Raw genomic sequence first — 19,923 nt, 5'->3', positions numbered from 1 at the left:
AAATGAGTCTATCAAACTCTTTTTATAAGCAGCAATAGCTTAGTGGAGGCTTCTTGTGTATATTAGTAAGTTAAAACATCATGTTTAGGATACCACTTAAAACTAACATTGGTTGAAAAGAGAATCACCACTACACAGCTCTACCCACATTCAGTGAAGCCTTTTCTTCTAAAAATGTGTATGGTTTAAGATCACCTGTTTGAGCTAATTCAGTTTTGGCAAGGGAGTTGGACTCGATCTCTGGAGGTCCCTTCCAACTCCTACCACTCTATGATTATATGATGCAACTCAATATATCATGGGTCTAAAGTTTGCAGAAATAACGCATGTGGTTTTTTTTAATTCTGTTATATATATAATGCCTATGCAGTGATACGCACCCCACTGCTCCCAGCCCCAGCTAACTAGTTCAGTTGCCCTGGCCAATCTCCTTCAGTGCTACTTAGCAACAACTGAAACATCACTATGTTATCAGTGTTATTCTCACTCTAAATCAAGAACATGGCACTGTACTAGCTACTGGGAAATCAACAATCCCAGCCAAAATCAGGATGCAAGCTGGTGTGAATTACAGCCCTAACATGTCTGAAAAGCAGAATACTTTTGAAGCTGAAGAGGAGGCAATCAAGACAGACACCATAAACAACAAAAAAAGATAACTGCAATGTGAAAAAAATCAATCCAACTTCAAACAATTCTCAATAGCTAACTTATCCAATCCAGAGAATTGCACCTTCCTTTTCTGTTCTGCACCAGCCTCAAATACTCTGTAACATTATGCACTGCACTTCAATTCCCTAGTTAAAACTGGCAGAGTTAATCTCCTATGGCTATCCAGAAGACTGCATCTTAATCTAAATTCACAGGCTCTGTGGTCTGCTCTGGACTTGAACTGCTAAAAGTGCTTGCACCTGTCAAGATTCATCACTTAGTAATCTTCGTGCCACTTGAAGGCAACACAAATTTAACAAATCACCCCTAACTACCCAAGAATCTTCCTAAGATGAAACTCAGATACTCAAAATTCACCTTAATAGAGACCTGAATCTTAACACAAGGTTATTTGCGACTACCAGATTTGCCCATTTCTCTGTTCAAGCATTTGTCAATGCCCCAATCTCTCCTACAGCATCTCCACATTTTAGAGTAAAAGCATAATTATGCCTCTCTCCAGGACTGAATCCAGAATGCTAATACTTTTTAAACATATAAGAGAAGGTTTTTCATTTCAAAACTAATAGATACAGAGTGGTTCAGGTGGCATAGAGAGCACATATAAAAGACGACTACTACACCGAATTCCACATATATTTTAGTCTTCTAAGTAGATGGGTCAATACAATTACTTTGTTAAGAGATGCAGTTTGCATTGCATGCAGATTTATAACCTTAGGCCCTAATGGCACAGAAAGCACAAGTTGTAAAGGTATTGTAATATACAGAGAAACTTTCTATATTATACTCGCATAATTTATTGCTTCTTTCATTAAGTAGTAATATAATTATGGGATAGCGCACATAAAGAATTTTGAATGATATGAGCAGCAGGAAATTTTATGCAGTGACAACACTGAATGGAATAAAAAATGCTTCTAATCCATTATTTACAGGTTTAGAGGGCACTTTGCTCCTTCACTGCCTTTGATTAAATATGAAATGAGTTAAGACTTAAATTCCTTTTATGAAAAATAGCATTTACAAACTAATAAAGATATTGATTCCCTTTCTTTTCTGGTAAATCCAGAGAACTACACTGCTTACAGTAAATATATTGTCAAATCCTACACCCAATGCCCGTTAATTTCCTCAAACCAGTATGTAACACCTCTGTAGCTACCAATCTGCTTTTACTACTACTGCAATCATCATTATTTAATGTTAAGTTCACACTCCTTGGACAAATTCTAATTTATCCACTGTATGTTATCCCAAGACCACATAGAACTCCACATTCCTGAAACTGTCAGGCATGCAATTTTTATTAGCTAGCTAACAGTAGCACACTTCTCAATTAATTTGTTAATTACTTCTTCTGTATTTGTTTTCTTCTTTTTTCCCCATTAACCAGGACCAAGGTCTTTTATTAAATTTACAGATTCAAATGTTGACTTTAAGGTACTACTCTAACAGAAATAAAAAATATGACGTTACTGATTTTTTTTTCCGAATTAGGTAATCTGATTTCAGAAAATGTGAGATAACAGGCGCTACCATTTACTTTAACACTCTGAAACATACCTTGGAAGGCACAAAACCGACAAAGATAGGTCTCTACAACATTCACGATTTTAAGTCCCCAAGCTCCAAAGATCTGCTCCTCGTCTTAGATATCAAAACATGAATCCTTTGAAAAGGTGACTGGCCTTGAATGTACCTTCTCTACTTAGATATGCTAATTATAACATTGCCTCAATGGAATGAAGTCCCCTATATTTTCTGGTGCTATTGATCTTCTTTTACCCATCCAATTTCCCACAGGTTGGGTTGTAACACACATTAAAAAGGATTCTGTCCTCCCACATTGACATAAGTGGAGGGAAAGACCAGGGGAGCAAACTCAATCTTCCCTGAAGCTGAAGGAGAAAAAGGGCCTGGGGGCGGCTGACGGTAACTCGCCAGTAGTGTTGACAGCAAGTGGCCATTTTAATCTAAAGGCATTGGGACCTGATGTTGCCGCGGATTGTTCTCCTCCCCCTCCGCGGTATATCGCTCTACCTCCCTACCCTCACACTAATGGGGATACAGGGAGGCCATCACTAGAAGGATAAAGAAACATAGCCGCAGGCGGGGCGAACAAGCAGAATAGTTCCAAGCACTATCATCCGGCGCGCGAGGCGGGGGTGCCGGGTGGGGGTTGGGGGCAGGGTGGGGAAGCGCGGAGTAGGGGCAGTCCCGCGCCTGCACGCCGCGGGGGTGGGGAGAGGCCGGTCAGGGACACGGGGTGGGAGACAAAACGGAGAAAGGGGCCAGGCGGGGCAGGGAGGGGTCGCGGAGATTACCTATACTGGGCAGCAGCCCCACTATGGGTGAATCCAAAGTAGTTGCCGGTGGCCATTTTGGCATCTTCTCCCAGCCGGCTGGGCACTGTGGCGACGACAACGAAGAGGCGGCGGCGGTCGGGGCCATGACAGGAGGCCCAGCAGGAGGAGGGGGGAAATGGAGGCGGAGGAGGGTGGGGGAGAGGAGAAGGAGACAGACAGACAGACAAGGGACAGAAAGAGCGCGCGAGCGCCAGGTCAGACAAGGCGTCTAAGTCGCCCTCGTCCACACCCCGCCGCCCCAGGCCCCCGCCCCGCGCGCGGGCCGCATCCCCTCCCCCTCCGCGCGCACGGACACACATACCCCCCCCCGGGCGCCGTTACTTACCATAGGTGAACGAAACTACCGGGCATATGGGAATCATGAGTCCGAGCTAGCAGCGACAGCAGCGGCTGAACTCTCAACTCTTACCCCCCTCCCTCCTCCTCCTCACCACCGCGCTCGCTCCCTTCCCCCCACCCACCCACCTACGGCGACAACGGCGGAGTGCGGCCGAACCGGCGCCGTGCGCACGCGCGGGATGTGCGAAGGGGCCGCTGGGAGCTGTGGTCCGGGCGGTAGCCGCACCCCTTGCCCCTGCCGGCGGAGGAAGGGGCTGGGTGCCGCTTAGCCGCTGCCGCTCCTGAGGCGCTCTTCGCCGCGCTTTTCTCCGCGCTCTGCCTCGCGCGCAGCGCCGCGCGCACGCGCGGGATCTGTAAAGGCTCTTGGGCGCTGTAGTCTCTACTGCCTGAGGCCCAGGCGCGGCGAGTAGCCGCTGTCGGGGGATCGTTGCACACAGCGTCCGGCTGGCCTTGCCTTTCCTCCGTTATCCTCTGTGCTGCGTCCACACGCAGCCACACCAATACCCGCGGACTCCTAGGGCAAAGGCAGGCTCCATTTCTCATTCTTGTCCGAAAAGGCACAGCGCACTGCAGGAGGCAGCTCCAGTAACAAAAGTACCGATGGAATCAGTCACTACAGCCACACCTGCCGCAGACATGATGTTTGCCCCCATGCACATGCCGTACCTGTCGGTATTTACCGGCTTTCCTAAGTGAAACAAGCACCTAGTTGGCGCCCTTGTAGGGCCACAGAGCAGGGAGACAGCAGCTGCAGCTACTGCACGTTTCCAGAATTCACAGGGTGTGAGCTCAGAATTGTCTTGAAACTAATTTTAGATTTCACCCCGGGCCCGTAGTTGCATCACTGCAACTGTACCATGTGAACAGCAACGCTGCTGTCATCCAACTAAACCCACAAGTAAATTCTGCAGTAGTTTCCATGTGCTTCTTGCACACCTAAAGCCCCACCCACAGTATTAATAGACAAAGAGTGCTTCAAGCGAGGGCTCTACACAAACTTTCTATAGAAGGACGCACAGGGCATGACTTTTGCCATGAGAACCTCGGTGCAGTCAGGTTACAGGAGTGAGAGGTTCTCCTCTCCTTGTTTTTTATTAAAAATTGGTCATAATTTGACCACTCAAATCATGGTGCTTCGGCAAGAAAGAAAATGCAGTTTTCTTTTTTCCACTATCTTTCAAGTATTTTCAGTTGTAAACCTTCCAATATAGCGATAGATATACAGTATTCAATACACATTTTGTTAAACATGTAAGCCTTGCTACACATACACAGGCATTCACCTATTTTGCATGTGGGGCGGCATGAAGTTGCTTATTTATTCTTCCCTGATTAAGTAAACTTGGGATATTTAACCGCTTTTTCGAACACTGACTCAACAATCTGCGGCGGGTGGGGGGAAGCTTTCTTATTTGCAACACAGATTTCTGTTGTCTTAAGTTTCATAACTTCTCTCATCTGTGTAATTTCTAGTAGTTCTAACTGAACGATTCCACCATTTATCTTGTGATTTCAGCCCTACAGCAGGAAGCTTCCATTTGGCAGCCTGATACAACTGCAGTTTTAGCTTTTGCTGGAAGTTTCAGGTTACTTTTCTGGGTGATTTTTGCATATTGAATCTTCAGCATATATATCACTTTAAAAAGATTACAACACACTATGAGAAATCACAGTAAGTGTGGCCAAAATTAAAAAAAAAGAAGAAGAAGAATAAGAAATCAATTATGTTTCAAATGTTCTTTGAAAAAAAAACACATCTGAGTAGTATTGTAGAAGTCTTTTCCTTAGCAGTTTCCTAATAAGAACCTGATGCTTCCTGGTGACTTTGTGAACCATTACATAACATCTATTTATATTACTACTAGCTCACAGGATCAGATTCATAGTCTATACTTAAAAAACCTCAGTGGGTTATAAAATGAGATCGTATCTCTGTAAGACATGTATCAGATGTGCTTCAAAATGAAACAGTTATAAATTCAGATTTGGTCCCTTGGGGCATTTTGAACTTTACTGATTTCTGTACCCTTAACTGGAAGGAAAATACATGGAGTGATAAACTGCCAATCTTGTGGAAGAGGGAGAAAGGCAGAAAAACTTTACTGAAACATTCAAAATATTTTTTTAATATGAAAAATAAACTTCTCCCTTTCCTATTAAGATTATAGAAGAACAGCCAAGAATTTCCATATTGAAGATATACCCTGGAAGACAAAATTTTGATACAGAACTAAGTATCACAGATACTCTATTTGTGCAGATTTCAATGCATCTAAAAATATCACAAGACAAAAATGGCAAGCTGGCATTCAGAAAAAAATAGATCTTTGACATTCATTTCGGCTACATGAAGAGAGATCTCCAAAACATGCAGTGTCATAAATCGTATTGCTTTATTTTAATGTCCACAATGCATGTCTCTGCTGCTACCATTGGGCAGTAAATTTGTGCATGTAACAAAACAGTGAAAACCCTAAATCTTTTGTACCTCTGTTAACTACTAAAAGTGAGTAAAATTTTAATTAACTTTTTTTTTTTTTAAATGGTAACAGATGTTGCTAAGATTTCTCATAAAGAGCCTTCCAGCTTATTCAAAACACAGCGAGCCTTTGTGTGACCACCAGGGGGCAAAGCATATGTAGCGGAAGAGTGAAGGTTCCCTCGGCAATGGAGTACAGACCCTGCCAACAAAAGCTGCACTTTTATATCCCGAAAAGGTAATTTAATACTCACTGCTTTCCCTGTAGAAGCCCTAGAGAGGAAGAAGTTTAAATACAGTATAAGGAGCCCGATACTTTCTCCACACCTGAGAATTATTTCAGACAACTACAAAGACAAGATATTAATCAGCTTATCAACCTTTGTATTTTAAAGTGACATTACTTTTTTTTAAGCGATTAAGACAAATATCTGATTTTTTAAAAAAGATTTTAAATTATTAAAGCAAAGAAGTTTTACCTTTACAAGTGTGGCCCTGATTTTCTTGACTTTAATGATAGTCACAATAGAGGGAGAGTAGGAGAGCCCTGCAGAGGGACCTGGACAGGCTGGATGGGTGGGCAGAGGCCAATGGGATGAGACTGAACAAGACCAAGTGCAGGGTTCTGCACTTTGGCCACAGCAACCCCAAGCAGTGCTACAGGCTGGGGACAGAGTGGCTGGAGAGCAGCCAGGCAGAAAGGGACCTGGGGGTACTGGTGGATAGTAGCTGAAGATGAGCCAGCAGTGTGCCCAGGTGGCCAAGAGAGCCAAGGAGCCCAGGAAAGCTGGACAGTGCTCAAAAAGGAAGTCTCAGAAGTGTAGGAATAGGCTGGCCCCATGCACTGAAAGATTAGTTGATGGGGAGTAAGGCTGCCCTGTCTGAATATAGACAGTTGGTTGTAATTCTGTGGAATATGAGAATTTATGGTCTTTGTAAGGGAGGGGGCCACTCAAAACACACTACAACGTTGTATGCTTACCAAATTCAATTTCAGCTACACATCTTACTACATAAGTGTTTAAACTGGGTTTATCCAGCTAGGCCTGTTAGTAAGTTTCCTAAAAGTTCATAGGTAGTGGTTGTTCATTTGGCTTTGGGTTTTGTTTTTAATATTAATTGGAAAAAAAAAAAAGGATTTAAAAGCAGCCTGCCTTTGAATAGCAAGAAAATTCAAAATAACAACATTTGACTGAAACATGTATTTTAAATCTCCCACCAATATGCCTAGAAAAAGCTTAAAAACTACTATACAAATTAAAACTTAGATAAAAATATCCAGTGAGTTCTTACTCCTAGGACAAGCTTATCAGGCACAGATACACTTGTGTGTTCTGGAGGCTGCCTTCTACATACAGATGCTACAGTTACACCCATCACTACATTTCAAAGGACAAAACCGCTTTCATGTACACAAAGCAGATACGTGGAACAAACAGTAACTAAATAGAGGCCTCCTTCCTTTACTTCATGCAGAAATAAAGCTGTATTTACAGTATTTACAGTTTTCAAAACCTTTGGTCTTCTCACACCTTTGCAGGAATTAAAATTCTTCAGGCTAAGCATCCTGTTGTTTGTGGGATTGTACAGATATTTGAAGGTGTTTTACACAAGTCAGATACTGCTCATTTCCATATCTGAAGCTTTTTACACTCAAGGGTAATAAGTCCCAGATGGTTGTTCTTGTCTTGATTGCAGTATTGATTATTCATAGCATCTAGTAGGGTATGCTCCACTTCTCATCCAAGGTTACCTGTAAAATTCTTGAAAGAACTTAGTTCCCAGGGCTAAAGGGGTGAACAAGATGGCCCTTTAGCTCTGGTTCCTCAGACAATTTCATTGATTTTCTGCAATTGTTTTTCGTGAAAGATAACATAATTTTGCAGACAACAATGCCCCAGTTGTCCCACACAATATTTCAAAATTAACTGAATTCTGTTTTGTCCTTACACTCTTAAGTAATGCAATTTTGCCTATTGATTGTTTATCATATGATTCAATTTCTTTACTTGACCACTGTCTTATGATTTTTAAAGTATATGAAATTGCCAATCAGTTTCCAAAATTATCTACCTGTTGTATTACCTTGGTACAGGAATTATTAACTCAATCTGAGGGAGTAACCATATGTACCATAGGTACTCAGTCCAGGAGATTTCTAGAATGCATGGAGGACAGCTTCACGACCCAGCTGTTAAGTGAGCCTACTAGGGGTCAAGCTCAGCTTGACCTGCTGCTCTCCAACAGAGAAGGGCTGGTAGGAGATGTGACAGTGGGAGGCTGCCTGGGGTGTAGTGATCACGAGTTAGTGGAGTTTTCAATATGCAGGGAGGTAGGGAGGCACTAAAACAAAACCTACACCTTGGACTTTCGGAGGGCAAACTTCAATTTGCTTAAGAAACTTATTTCCAAAGTCCCCTGGGCAGCAGTCCTTGAGAACAAAGGGGTCCAGGATGGTTGGACCTACTTTAAACAGGAGCTCTTGAAGGCTCAGGAACTGGCAGTTCCCATGTGCCAAAAGATGAGCCGGCAGGGAAGGCGACCAGCCTGGATGAGCAAACAGCTCCTGAAGGAATTGGGGGAAAAAAAGAAGGTGTATCACCTCTGGAAGGAGGGGAAGGCTTCTCCTGACGTGTTTAAGGAGGTAGCCAGATTATGGAGAAGAAAAATTAGAGAGGCTAAGGCCCAGCTAGAACTTAGGCTGGCCACTTCCGTGAAGGATAACAAAAAGCACTTTTATAAATGTATCAATGCTAAAAAGAAGGGCAAGAAGAGCCTCCACTCCTTACTGGACCTGGAGGGGAACACTATAACTGATGACGAAGAAAAGGCTGAGGTCCTGAATGCCTTCTTCACCTCAGTTTTCAACAGTAAGGAGGGAGGAGGAGGCAAGTGGCCTCTTGACTGGATGAGGCACTTAGATTGGACAGGGTTGGGTGATAGGTTGGACTGGATGATCTTGGAGGTCTCTTCCAACCTGGTTGATTCTATGATTCTATGATTCTATGAACTGGGGGATGGGGTCAGGGAGCGGTGTGTTCCCCTGGAAATTCATGAAGAATTAGTTCAGGACCTGCTGAGCCATCTGGACACCCACAAGTCCATGGGACCAGATGGGATCCATCCCAGGGTGCTGAGAGAGCTGGCAGCTGAGCTGGCCAAGCCGCTCTCCATCATTTTCCAGCAGTCCTGGCTCACTGGAGAGGTCCCAGGAGACTGGAAACTGCCAACGTGGTCCCCATCCACAAGAAGAGTCGGATGGAGGAACCTGGGAACTACAGACCTGTCAGCCTGACCTCAGTGCCAGGGAAACTGATGGAGCAGGTTATCTTGGGGGTGATAAGAGTGCACCTGAGGGATGGCCAAGGGCTCAGGTCCAGCCAGCATGGGTTTAGGAAGGGCAGATCCTGCCTCTCCAACCTGATCTCCTTCTATGATCAGGTGAGCCGCTTGGTGGATGTGGGGAGGCCTGTGGATGTGGTCTATGTGGACTTCAGCAAGGCCTTTGACACTGTCCCCCACAGCAAACTGCTGGCTAAGCTGTCAGCCCGTGGCTTGGATGGCAACACTCTGTGCTGGGTTAGGAACTGGCTGGAGGGCTGAGCCCAGAGGGTGGTGGTGAATGGTGCCACATCCAGCTGGCGGCCAGTCACTAGTGGTGTCCCTCAGGGATCTGTGCTGGGCCCCATCCTCTTTAACATCTTCATAGATGATCTGGATGAGGGCATCGAGTCAGTCATCAGAAAGTTTGCAGATGACACCAAGCTGGGGGCAGATGTGACTGGGTTGGAGGGCAGAAGGGCTCTGCAGCGGGACCTTGACCGCCTGGACAGATGGGCAGAGTCCAAGGGGATACCATTCAATGGCTCCAAGTGCAGGGTGCTGCACTTTGGCTACAACAACCCCATGCAGAGATACAGGCTGGGGTTGGAGTGGCTGGAGAGCAGCTAGACAGAGAGGGATCTGGGGGTGCTGATTGATACCCGCCTGAACATGAGCCAGCAGTGTGCCCAGGTGGCCAAGAGAGCCAGTGGCATCCTGGCCTGCATCAGGAATGGTGTGGTCAGCAGGAGCAGGGAGGTCATTCTGCCCCTGTACTCTGCACTGCTTAGACCACACCTTGAGTACTGTGTTCAGTTCTGGGCCCCCAGTTTAGGAGGGACATCGAGATGCTTGAGCGTGTCCAGAGAAGGGCGACAAGGCTGGTGAGAGGCCTTGAGCACAGCCCTACGAGGAGAGGCTGAGGGAGCTGGGATTGGTTAGCCTGGAGAAGAGGAGGCTCAGGGGTGACTTTATTGCTGTCTACAACTACCTGAGGGGTGGTTGTGGCCAGGAGGAGGTTGCTCTCTTCTCTCAGGTGGCCAGCACCAGAACAAGAGGACACAGCCTCAAGCTATGCCAGGGGAGATTTAGGCTGGAGGTGAGGAGAAAGTTCTTCACTGAGAGAGTCATTGGACACTGGAATGGGCTGCCTGGGGAGGTGGTGGAGTCGCCGTCCCTGGAGCTGTTCAAGACAAGATTGGATGTGGCACTTGGTGCCATGGTCTAACCTTGAGCTCTGTGGTAAAGGGTTGGACTTGATGATCTGTGAGGTCTCTTCCAACCCTGATGATACTGTGATACTGTGTGTGATACTCTAGAGAAAACTTCTGAGCATCTAAAAAGGATACATGAGAGCACTAAAAGATACCTATATCCCCTTTCCTTAACAAACCTCCAAGTTACAAACTACTTAAAATGCTGTTTCTATTATTTCAGGCTAATGCCTATCTCTTTGATATATTTTCTGCTGTCTTTGGCCCAACATCAGCCAATCTGTTACTCTTTGGTGTGCTTGGCAAAGCATAGTAGCAACCTTGACTGGTGGTTGGACAGCTTCCAATAGATGTAGTTTGCTCTTCCTCGAGCTGTTGATGTCCTTCAAAACTTGTTTCAGATGAAATGACTCCACATGTCCTCTGCATTCCAGCTTCCATGGTTTTTCAGGCAGTCATACCACTAAGGAAGGAAACTGGATTTATAATGTTAGTGCTTTAATTGTGCGGTAGTCAGTGACTGTCCTCTGGTTCCAGAACAGATGATCTAAGCAAACTGCCTCCTGTTTGTGTAGCAAAGCAGGCAGAGAAATTCAGTTCGTATCACCATCCTGTCAAATCCAGAAAAGCTCTCAGGTTCTGTTACCATCACCATCTGAGAAAGAGTCCTGCAGTTGGTTTCTTCTGCTATTTCCAATTCCAGGTGGCTTGCTTGCTGCTGCAAGAGACTGTTAGTTTCAGAAAGTTCACTTGTGCTTTGGGTACACTGATTTTTCTTGGCCATTGAATTCTTGTGTGGCAAGACAGAAAGAAAAACCTATCTTTAGATCTATCTTCATAAATCCCATACAACCGGCTTAAATATCTTTAAATGCCTTAAAATTAAACTTAATAATCAGTGGCTATTTCTTCTTAATATTATACTTATCTGTTTAAATATTATCACAGTATCTAATTGTTCTAACAATAAATTGATTTTTTTTTTTTTAAGTTTTAAGAAAAATACCCTGTTCCTTTTGGCTAAAGGCTTTTTTGAATTAATTTCATTTTTTGGAATTCATTTCAAATTTTTGAATTAATTTCAACAAAAAGAATTCTTTCACAGTTCTCCTGCTTATCTCAAAGTCTTAATTATTTGGTTGCGGCAGTTAACACTAACTTCAGCTTCTCAGCCTCTCCCCTTAACAGGCAGGGAGAAAATCTAAACCTTTGCCCAGGTGGCCAAGAGAGCCAATGGCATCCTGGCCTGCATCAGGAACAGTGTGGCCAGTAGGACAAGGGAGGTTATTCTTCCCCTGTACTCAGCACTGGTCAGGCCACACCTTGAGTACTGTGTCCAGTTCTGGGCCCCTCAAATCAAGAAAGATGTTGAGGTGCTGGAACATGTCCAGAGAAGGGCAACAAAGCTGGTGAGGGGCCTGGAACACAAATCCTACGAGGAGAGGTTGAGGGAGCTGGGGGTGTTTAGCCTGGAGAAGAGGAGGCTCAGGGGTGATCTTATTACTGTCTACAACTACCTGAAGGGGCATTGTAGCCAGGTGGGGGGTGGCCTCTTCTCCCAGGCAACCAGCAATAGAACAAGGGGACACAGTCTCAAGTTGTGCCAGGGTAGGTATAGGCTGGATATTAGGAAGAAGTTCTTCCCAGAGAGAGTGATTGGCATTGGAATGGGCTGCCCAGGGAGGTGGTGGAGGCACCGTCCCTGGGGGTGTTCAAGAAAAGCCTGGATGAGGCACTTAGTGCCATGGTCTAGTTGATTGGATAGGGCTGGGTGATAGGTTGGACTGGCTGATCTTGGAGGTCTCTTCCAACCTGGTTGATTCTATGATTCTATGATTCTACGAGTGAAAACAACGGGTAAAACAGACTTTGCACGCTTAATAGCTCCCGCTAAGCTGCGCTCCCTTTCTCCAGCAATTTCAATACAGAAAAACAATTACAAAGTTACAACTTAAATGTTTTATCAGGAGATTCCGCAAACAGCTTCTCCTTTTCTCTGTGTTTTTCCCCTCACAACGGCAGACTGGCACTTCAAAACCTCAACACCACAATTACTATCAATTAGCTTGATAAAGTACTCAAACACTAGCCTCCCCGTGGCACAGCATTCACAAGCACATGCCAAAACAGCAGCTGTGTAACTATTTGTGCTGGTTTGAGGCTACTTTTTACTGAGACAAATCCTTAGCTGTGAGAAGAAAGAAAAAAACCCACAGTAATAATCGATATCCCTCCGTTTTCTGCTGAGATATGCAACTAGTCAAAATATATATAAGACTGTCACTTATCACACACTTCTTAGCTCTCACTTCTGGCTGTGCCTTCTTGACTTAATGCCTGCTGGGCAAGTTCTTTACTTAAGTCAAGAATGTCCTGATGCCTTCGAGCCTGTGCATCTGTGTGACGAACAAGACTCAACAACCGTGTCTTCCTCTGCCTGAACTGAGCAAGCTTGGCTTTTTCAGCTGCTCCTCGTCCTCTACGGTGGTTGTGCGGGTGGATGGCAGAACAAGGTGTTGGCACCGGCCCCTTCCTTCAGCCAGAGCGCAGTCTGGGGATCCTGTCCCACAGCAACTGACAGCAGCCGTGGCAGGGCCACTGGCGCCACCATCTTCTCTCCACATAAACACACGGATGGGGAAAATGAGACCATCCGCTGTTCCTCCTCCTGCCACTGCCGGCCGCTCTTCCCTGCTCGGCCTGGCTGCTCTGGGGACCGCCGTAGCCAGTCTCGGACGGGTGCGTTTGCAGCCCCGTGGCCCCAGTGGACGGCACAGCTCTGCGGTGGCAGCCGGCTGGGAGACAGCTCTGGGCAGTCACTGCCCTCAAGTCACAACAGAACAGAGGGTCGGGGGTGTAAAGGAGTCTGACACCCGAGAGTTAGAACAGGAGTATCAAACAAACACAGACCATCCACGGATGTTATAAATTGAGAATGACTCAAAATCAAAGTGTCCAGATTACAAATTTATTCAGTTAGGCAAGTAGAATATGAGCAAAGTTGCAGCCCTGGACGACAGGGGAGTCACCGCTCTGCCAACTGCCGTGTCAGGTCTCTTAATTAGCCTATATTTATACTATGTTGTCTGCGTTGTTCCGCCCTGCAAATTACATAAATCCATCCTTTCTGCGCATGTTCCTTCTTTTGGGTTAGGGTCTTCCTTCCCTTCTGGTGGTCGTTGAGGATGAAGTAAGCAGTCCTCCTCAGGTGTGCTCTGGTTAACCGGTCTCCAAATATGGGTTTCCTTTGGCTGGTTAATGTCCCGAATCCCATATGTGGCATGTTTTCTCAAAATTAAGGATGTACCTAAAGCTTAGTCCTTGAAATATGACTGATTAATGTCCCGAGTCCCATATGTGGCATGTTCTCTCTTATCTCAAAATTAAGGATGTACCTAAAGCTTAGTCCTTGAAATTTTTAGCAATTAGCTAGCTTATTCTTTGCATTACTGTATATAGCATGACCTCTGCAGTTAGGCATATTTCCTGATTTGCAACAGCTGCTGTTTGCAGCTAGGCATACTTAACACTCTATTAAAAATGTTTCTTTATTAAACAATTACAATTACCTATTACACGGATGCTTCTGAGTCCTAAGAACCATCCCCAAGACATTCAAAAGAGGTTTGTAGGGGGTGCCGAGGGCTGTGGCACAACCATTCGCTCCGCTTCTGTGGCAGCAGCAACGGCGGCCTTACAATCTTAATAGCTACCCTGCTGTGAGCAAAAATGCTCAAGATAGAATTATCTTCTCTGGTCATATACTGATCCGTGATTGTTGCAGTCCCCAGCTGCTCAATTCTCTCTCAAAACCGTTGAGGTGTTGAAAATGTCACGCCACAAAACAGCTCTCTGGTCCACCATATTCTTTAGTTCAGCTGGGCTTCTGCTACTGTCCACTCTCTTTCTGTGGTTATTAAGACCCCCCTCATCAGTGTTCACCACTTGTGGCAAACAGGGGCATGGACTCTGCAGGATTCCCAAGCAGAGACATGTACTGTACAACCTGAATTACTTATACACACTTTGAGTTCTGTTCACATGGCAGTCTTTAGATCATGCACCCCACTACCCATGCATGTGGCTAATTAAATCAGCAACCTATGCCAGCTTCCTTCCACTCACAGTTCCTCTTATCTACCATCTTTACCTAGAAGCCCACCATTATCCTCATCAATACTGAACTGAAACATGTCACTCCCCATACCAGGGGGATTGTGGAGTCTTCCCCTCTGGAGATATTCAAGACCTGCCTGGACATGTTCCTGTGTGATCTGGTACAGGTGATCCTGCTCTGGCAGGAGGGTTAGACTGGAGGATCTTTTGAAGTCCTTTCCAGCCCCTAACATTCTGTGATTCTGTGAAATTAATCTGGCTTCAGTTGTTAAAGAAAATAGGAAATGCTTCCACAAATATATTAGCAACAAAAGGAGTACTGAGGAGAATCTCTGTCCTTTGTTGGATGCAGAGAGGAACATAATGGTCAAGGATGAGGAAAAGGTTGAGGTACTTAATACTTTCTTTGCCTCAGTCTTTAGTAGTAAGACCAGTTGTTGGTTGAATACCTAGCCCCCTGAGCTGGGAGATAGGGGTGGGGAGCAGAATAAAGCCCCCATAATCCAAGCAGAGATGGTTTGTGACCTACTGCACCACTCAGAGATACATGAGACTATGGGGCTGGATGGCATACACTCAAAGGTATAAGAGAGCTGATGGAAGTGCTCACCAAGCCACTTTGCATAATTAACCAGCAATACTGGCTAATCAGGGAGTGGAAAACATGACACCTATCTACAAGAAGGACCAGAAGAAGGATCTGAGGAACTACAGACCTGTCAGTCTGACCTTGGTGCCAAGGAAGGTCATGGAGCAGATCTTCTTGAGTGCCCCTGTGCAGCATGTGCAGGGCAACCAGGTGATAAGTACCCTCAGCATGAACGGCAGATGCTGCTTGATACATTGATACTCTCCTATAACAAAGTGACTTAAGTGGATTAGGGGAAGTCTGTGGATGTTGTTTACCTGAATTTTTGCGAAGCATTTGGTACGAGCTCCTGGAGAAACTGGCTGCTCCTGGCTTGCATGAATGAACACTTAACTGGCTAAAAAAATGTCTGGATTGCTGGCCCGGAAGAGTAGTAGCAAATGGAGTTAACTACAGTTGGCAGCCAGTCATAAGTGATGTTCCCCAGGGCTCGGAATTGGGCTGTTCTGCTTAGTATCTTAATCAATGATCTTGATAAGAAGATAGAGTGCACCCTCAGTGAATTTGCAGATGACGCTAAGATGGAATTAGAGTCACAGAATATTACAGGTTGGAAGTGACCTCCAGAGATCACCAAGTCCAGCTCCCCTGCCAAAAAGAGGATCACCTAAGGTAGTCCACACAGGAATGCATCTAGATAGGTTTTGAAAGTCTCCAGAGAAGAAGACTCTGGGCAGCCCGTTCCAGTGCTCCATCTCCCTCACTGTAAAGTAGTTTCCCTTCATGTTGAGGTGAAACCTTCTGTGTTCCAGTTTGCATACACTGTTCCTTGTCTTACTACCGTGCACTACCAAAAAGAGATTGGCCCCATCCACTTGACACCCACCTCTCAGGTATTTATAGACATTGATCAGATCCCCTCTCAGTCTTCTCTTTTCAAAACTAAATAGCCCCAGGTCTCAGTCTCTTCACAGGAGACTGCTGATCTGCTTGAAGGTAGGAAGTCTCCACAGAGGGAATTGGACAGGCTGGATTGAGGGGCCAAGGCTAGTGGCATGATGTTCAACAAGGCAAAGTTGGCATTAAAGCATTTACTTACAAATTCTTATTAATTATCAATCACCCTCTGGGGCTACGTCACAGCCTATACAAGTGTCCAAACTTCAGAGGAGTCTTTGCCCGTGGACTTTGAGGCTGGAATCCTCCTGGCTTCAGGGGAAAGGAGGTTCCTGGTTTCCAGAGAAATGACAGTCTCTGACCTTGTTCTCCTGGTGAAGGATGCAATCTCTGCCCTTGTCTCCTGGCTTCTTCTGGGCGCTCTGTCTAGGGACTCTTGGCAGGACCTCAGGTGCAAAAGGAGTATGATGTCGTGCAGTCTCAGCATGGTCTCATGCTGGCTAGCAGGCTCATAGCATGCAGACAATTGGGGTCTGCCTCCTGGTAACTCAGCAGCAGTAGAGTTTACCAGGCAATGATAAGGCAGCGGGCATGCAATAGTATACATAACTGCACGGGAGACTGAGCTCTGTAGATAAAGGCAGGCAATACAGGATCTGGTCCTGATAACTCACCACAGTGGCATCCAAGTGTGCACAGCTGGCTGGGAGATTATGGGAGATTCTGCCTCCATAATAACAGCAAAGCAATTAGGCATGCAGGCATAAGCAAGAAGCAGTGCTGGTGAGACTAAGCCTAATAATGAGCGAGTGAGCCTGAATGAGCAAGTGAGCGTGAGCAATGCAAGGAAGCCTGAGCACATTGTTTACCTGTGTACCCCCATTTATTGAGTGTGGGCCAAGATATCTTTGTTGGTGATCTGGACAAGGGGATTGAGTCCAGCATCAGTAAGTTTGCAGATGACACCAAGCTAGGAGCTTCTGTTGGAAGGTAGGAGAGACTTGCAGAGGGACCTGGACAGGCTGGATAGGTGGGCAGAGGCCAACGGGATGACATTTAACAAGGCCAAGTGCAGGGTTCTGGACTTTGGCCACAACAACCCCAAGCAGCGCTACAGGCTGGGGACAGAGGGGCTGGAGAGCAGTCAAGAAGAAAGGGACCTGGGGGTACTGATAGATAGTAGGCTGAAGATGAGGCAGCAGTGTGCCCAGGTGGCCAAGAGAGCCAATGGCATCCTGGCCTGCATCAGGAACAGTGTGGCCAGTAGGACAAGGGAGGTTATTCTTCCCCTGTACTCAGCACTGGTCAGGCCACACCTTGAGTGTTGTGTCCAGTTCTGGGCCCCTCAATTCAAGAGAGTTGTTGAGGTGCTGGAACATGTCCAGAGATGGGCGACAAAGCTGGTGAAGGGCCTGGAACATAAACCCTATTAGGAGAGACTGAGGGAGCTGGACTTGTTTAGCCTGGAGAAGAGGAGGCTCAGGGGTGACCTCATTGCTGTCTACAACTACCTGAAGGGAGGTTGTAGCCAGATGGGGGTTGGTCTCTTCTGCCAGGCAACCAGCAACAGAACAAGGGGACACAGTCTCAAGTTGTGCTGGGGAAAGTATAGGCTGGATGTTAGGAGGAAGTTCTTGCCAGAGGGAGTGATTTGCCATTGGAACGGGCTGCCCAGGGAGGTGGTGGAGGCACGGTCCCTGGAGGTGTTCAAGAAAAGCCTGGATGAGGCACTCAGTGCCATGGTCTAGTTGACTGGCTAGGGCTGGGTGCTAGGTTGGACTGGATGATGTTGGAGGTCTCTTCCAACCTGGTTGATTCTGTGATTCTATGATTCTATAAGTGCCTGGTCCTACACTTGTGTCACCACAACCCCATGCAGTGTTATGGGCTTGGGGAAGAATCATTTGGAAGCTGCCCATCAGAGAGAGACCTGTGAGTACTGATCAACTCTTGGCTGAATATGAGCTACTGGAGTGCTCAGGAGGCCAAGAAGGCCACTGGCATCATGACCTGTATCCGTAATAATGTGACCAGCAAGCTTTGGGAAGTGATTGTCCTGCTGTACTCAGCCCTGGTGAGGCCACATCTTGAGTATTGTGTTCAGTTTTGTGGCCCTCTCTACAAGAAAGACGAGGAGGTGCTGGAGCAGGTTCATAGAAGGCCAATGAATTCAATGAAAGGTCTTCTGAGCAGTGTTTGACGGAACTGGAGTTGTGTAGTCCAGAGAAAAGGAAGATGATAGGAGACCTTATCTTTCTCTTCAACTCTCTGAAAGGAGGTTGTAGAGAGGTGGGTGTTAGTCTCTTCTTCCTCTGAACATGTGATAGGACAAGAGGAAATGGCCTCAAGTGCACCAGGGGAGGTTTAGATTGGGTATTAAAAGAAATATTTTTTCTGGAAGAGTTATTAGACACTGGAAACATTCCCCAGGGAGGTGGTTGAATCCTTATCCCTGGAAGTGTTTAAAAGATACACAGATGTGGTGCTAAGGGGCATGATTTTGCACCAGACCTGATAGAGCTAGACTTTATGATCCTGAAGGTCTTTTCCAACTGAAGCATTTCTGTGAATCTATTTAACAACCGGGTTCAGACATGAAACGGTAACCATAACAACAATAGTGTTTAGAAAATATTTTATTAAACCACAAATAGAAGTTATCAGTGTTTAGAATAGCAAATTGCAACATCACCAGCACCATGACTCAAACCCAAGCATAAGACAAAATTACGCATGTTAATGCAAATTCAAATTACAAATCACACACACAAACCAAACAAACCAGTTACAGTGTAGGCAAGCAAAAATACTGCCTGGTGGTATCCCTTTACCTGTCTTTCCTTACATGTTAATAAAATCAGTGTCCATAGATAGGCTGCCTTTCCCTCCCTCAGACAATTTCTTCCTTACTCTGTCCCAAAATGTGTTTCCTACCAGCCCTATTTATAACTAGGGAAGTCAACTACAGCATTTAGTATCTGGTGTGTGATCAGAGGTGTGCTTTTGTTTTTCAACACAGACAATCAAACATGCATGCTGAAATTCCGCTTTGAAGAAAAATCTAATGCTTCAATATTCTTCTCAGCCAAAGATGTGTGATATGAAATGAGGTAACTGGGCAGCAACTAGAAGAATTTAAGCCTTTTTCAGGCAACTGCAGAAGCCAAGTGCCTGATGAAGGAACAAACCCATTACAAAAATCTATTTTAAGAGCTTAGAAAGTGAACTATGCCCCTTCGGGAGATAGATGACTCACTCAGAATATAGTAGAAAACCTTGGGAAAATTAAGGCTCCCTTCTAACTTTTCTACAGTCAGTGTTTTTTCTTAGTATCTTCTTTCTTTTAAAATAGAATAAAATACAGCAAGAGCAATTTGGAAAAAAAAAAAAAAAAATCTCAAACAGCCACTACTCAATGACCAGAATAATTCTCAAGGAAACTCATCATTACTAAAAGCTGGAACATAAATATCCACTTGCAGCAAATTCTTCCTCCCCTCACTGACCTGCTATTCGGGAATTCAGAGGTAAAAATAAACTTTTTGCTTGCTTTGGTGGAAACACAAGTAAAAGAAATTAACTCAGTTAAGATTATTTTTTTTAAATGCCTTTTTTGTAGTCTTTTTGATTAATTTGAAGGCTGGAGGACTTGATTAAAAATGTGGAGAGAATTTTTAATTTGAAAGTGACGTTGCTAAATCTTAGCACTCTTCGTTTAGTAACTGATGACCTGTCATAAAGCAAAGTAGGTGCATATTACAAAGACCTGAACTGCTGTTAGTATTTTAACATGAAAAGTTTGTAACAGCCTCGAAAAAAAAAAAGAGGCTGTGTTTTTTCAAACATGTGGAGAGTACCTTCTGTGCAATGGCATGTGTTTTTTGTTTGTTTTTTAGTTAAGCTTTAAATATTAAAGGATCATCTGCT

General features: G+C 45.1%; 1 protein-coding gene across 3 annotated transcripts in view; it reads right to left on the bottom strand.

Annotated features, from left to right (window-relative positions):
- The window catches only part of ZFR (zinc finger RNA binding protein), a 36,972-nt gene extending 33,502 nt beyond the window's left edge, over positions 1 to 3,470 (bottom strand). For all 3 annotated transcript variants that reach the window (XM_064176408.1, XM_064176409.1, XM_064176410.1), the window contains exons 1-2: positions 3,367 to 3,470; positions 3,000 to 3,084 (exon numbers count right to left, since the gene is read on the bottom strand). In XM_064176408.1, coding sequence (XP_064032478.1) covers positions 3,000 to 3,084; positions 3,367 to 3,403 — 122 coding nt within the window. In that variant the 5' untranslated portion in view covers positions 3,404 to 3,470. The remainder of the gene's footprint in view (positions 1 to 2,999; positions 3,085 to 3,366) is intronic.
- Positions 3,471 to 19,923: the final 16,453 nt, after the last annotated feature.

This window comes from Pogoniulus pusillus, chromosome Z (genome assembly GCF_015220805.1).
Source record: "Pogoniulus pusillus isolate bPogPus1 chromosome Z, bPogPus1.pri, whole genome shotgun sequence".
NCBI classification, from domain to species: Eukaryota; Metazoa; Chordata; class Aves; order Piciformes; family Lybiidae; genus Pogoniulus; species Pogoniulus pusillus.
The sequence above is the reverse complement of the archived record's forward strand: the minus strand, read 5'-3'. Positions and strand labels throughout refer to the sequence as shown.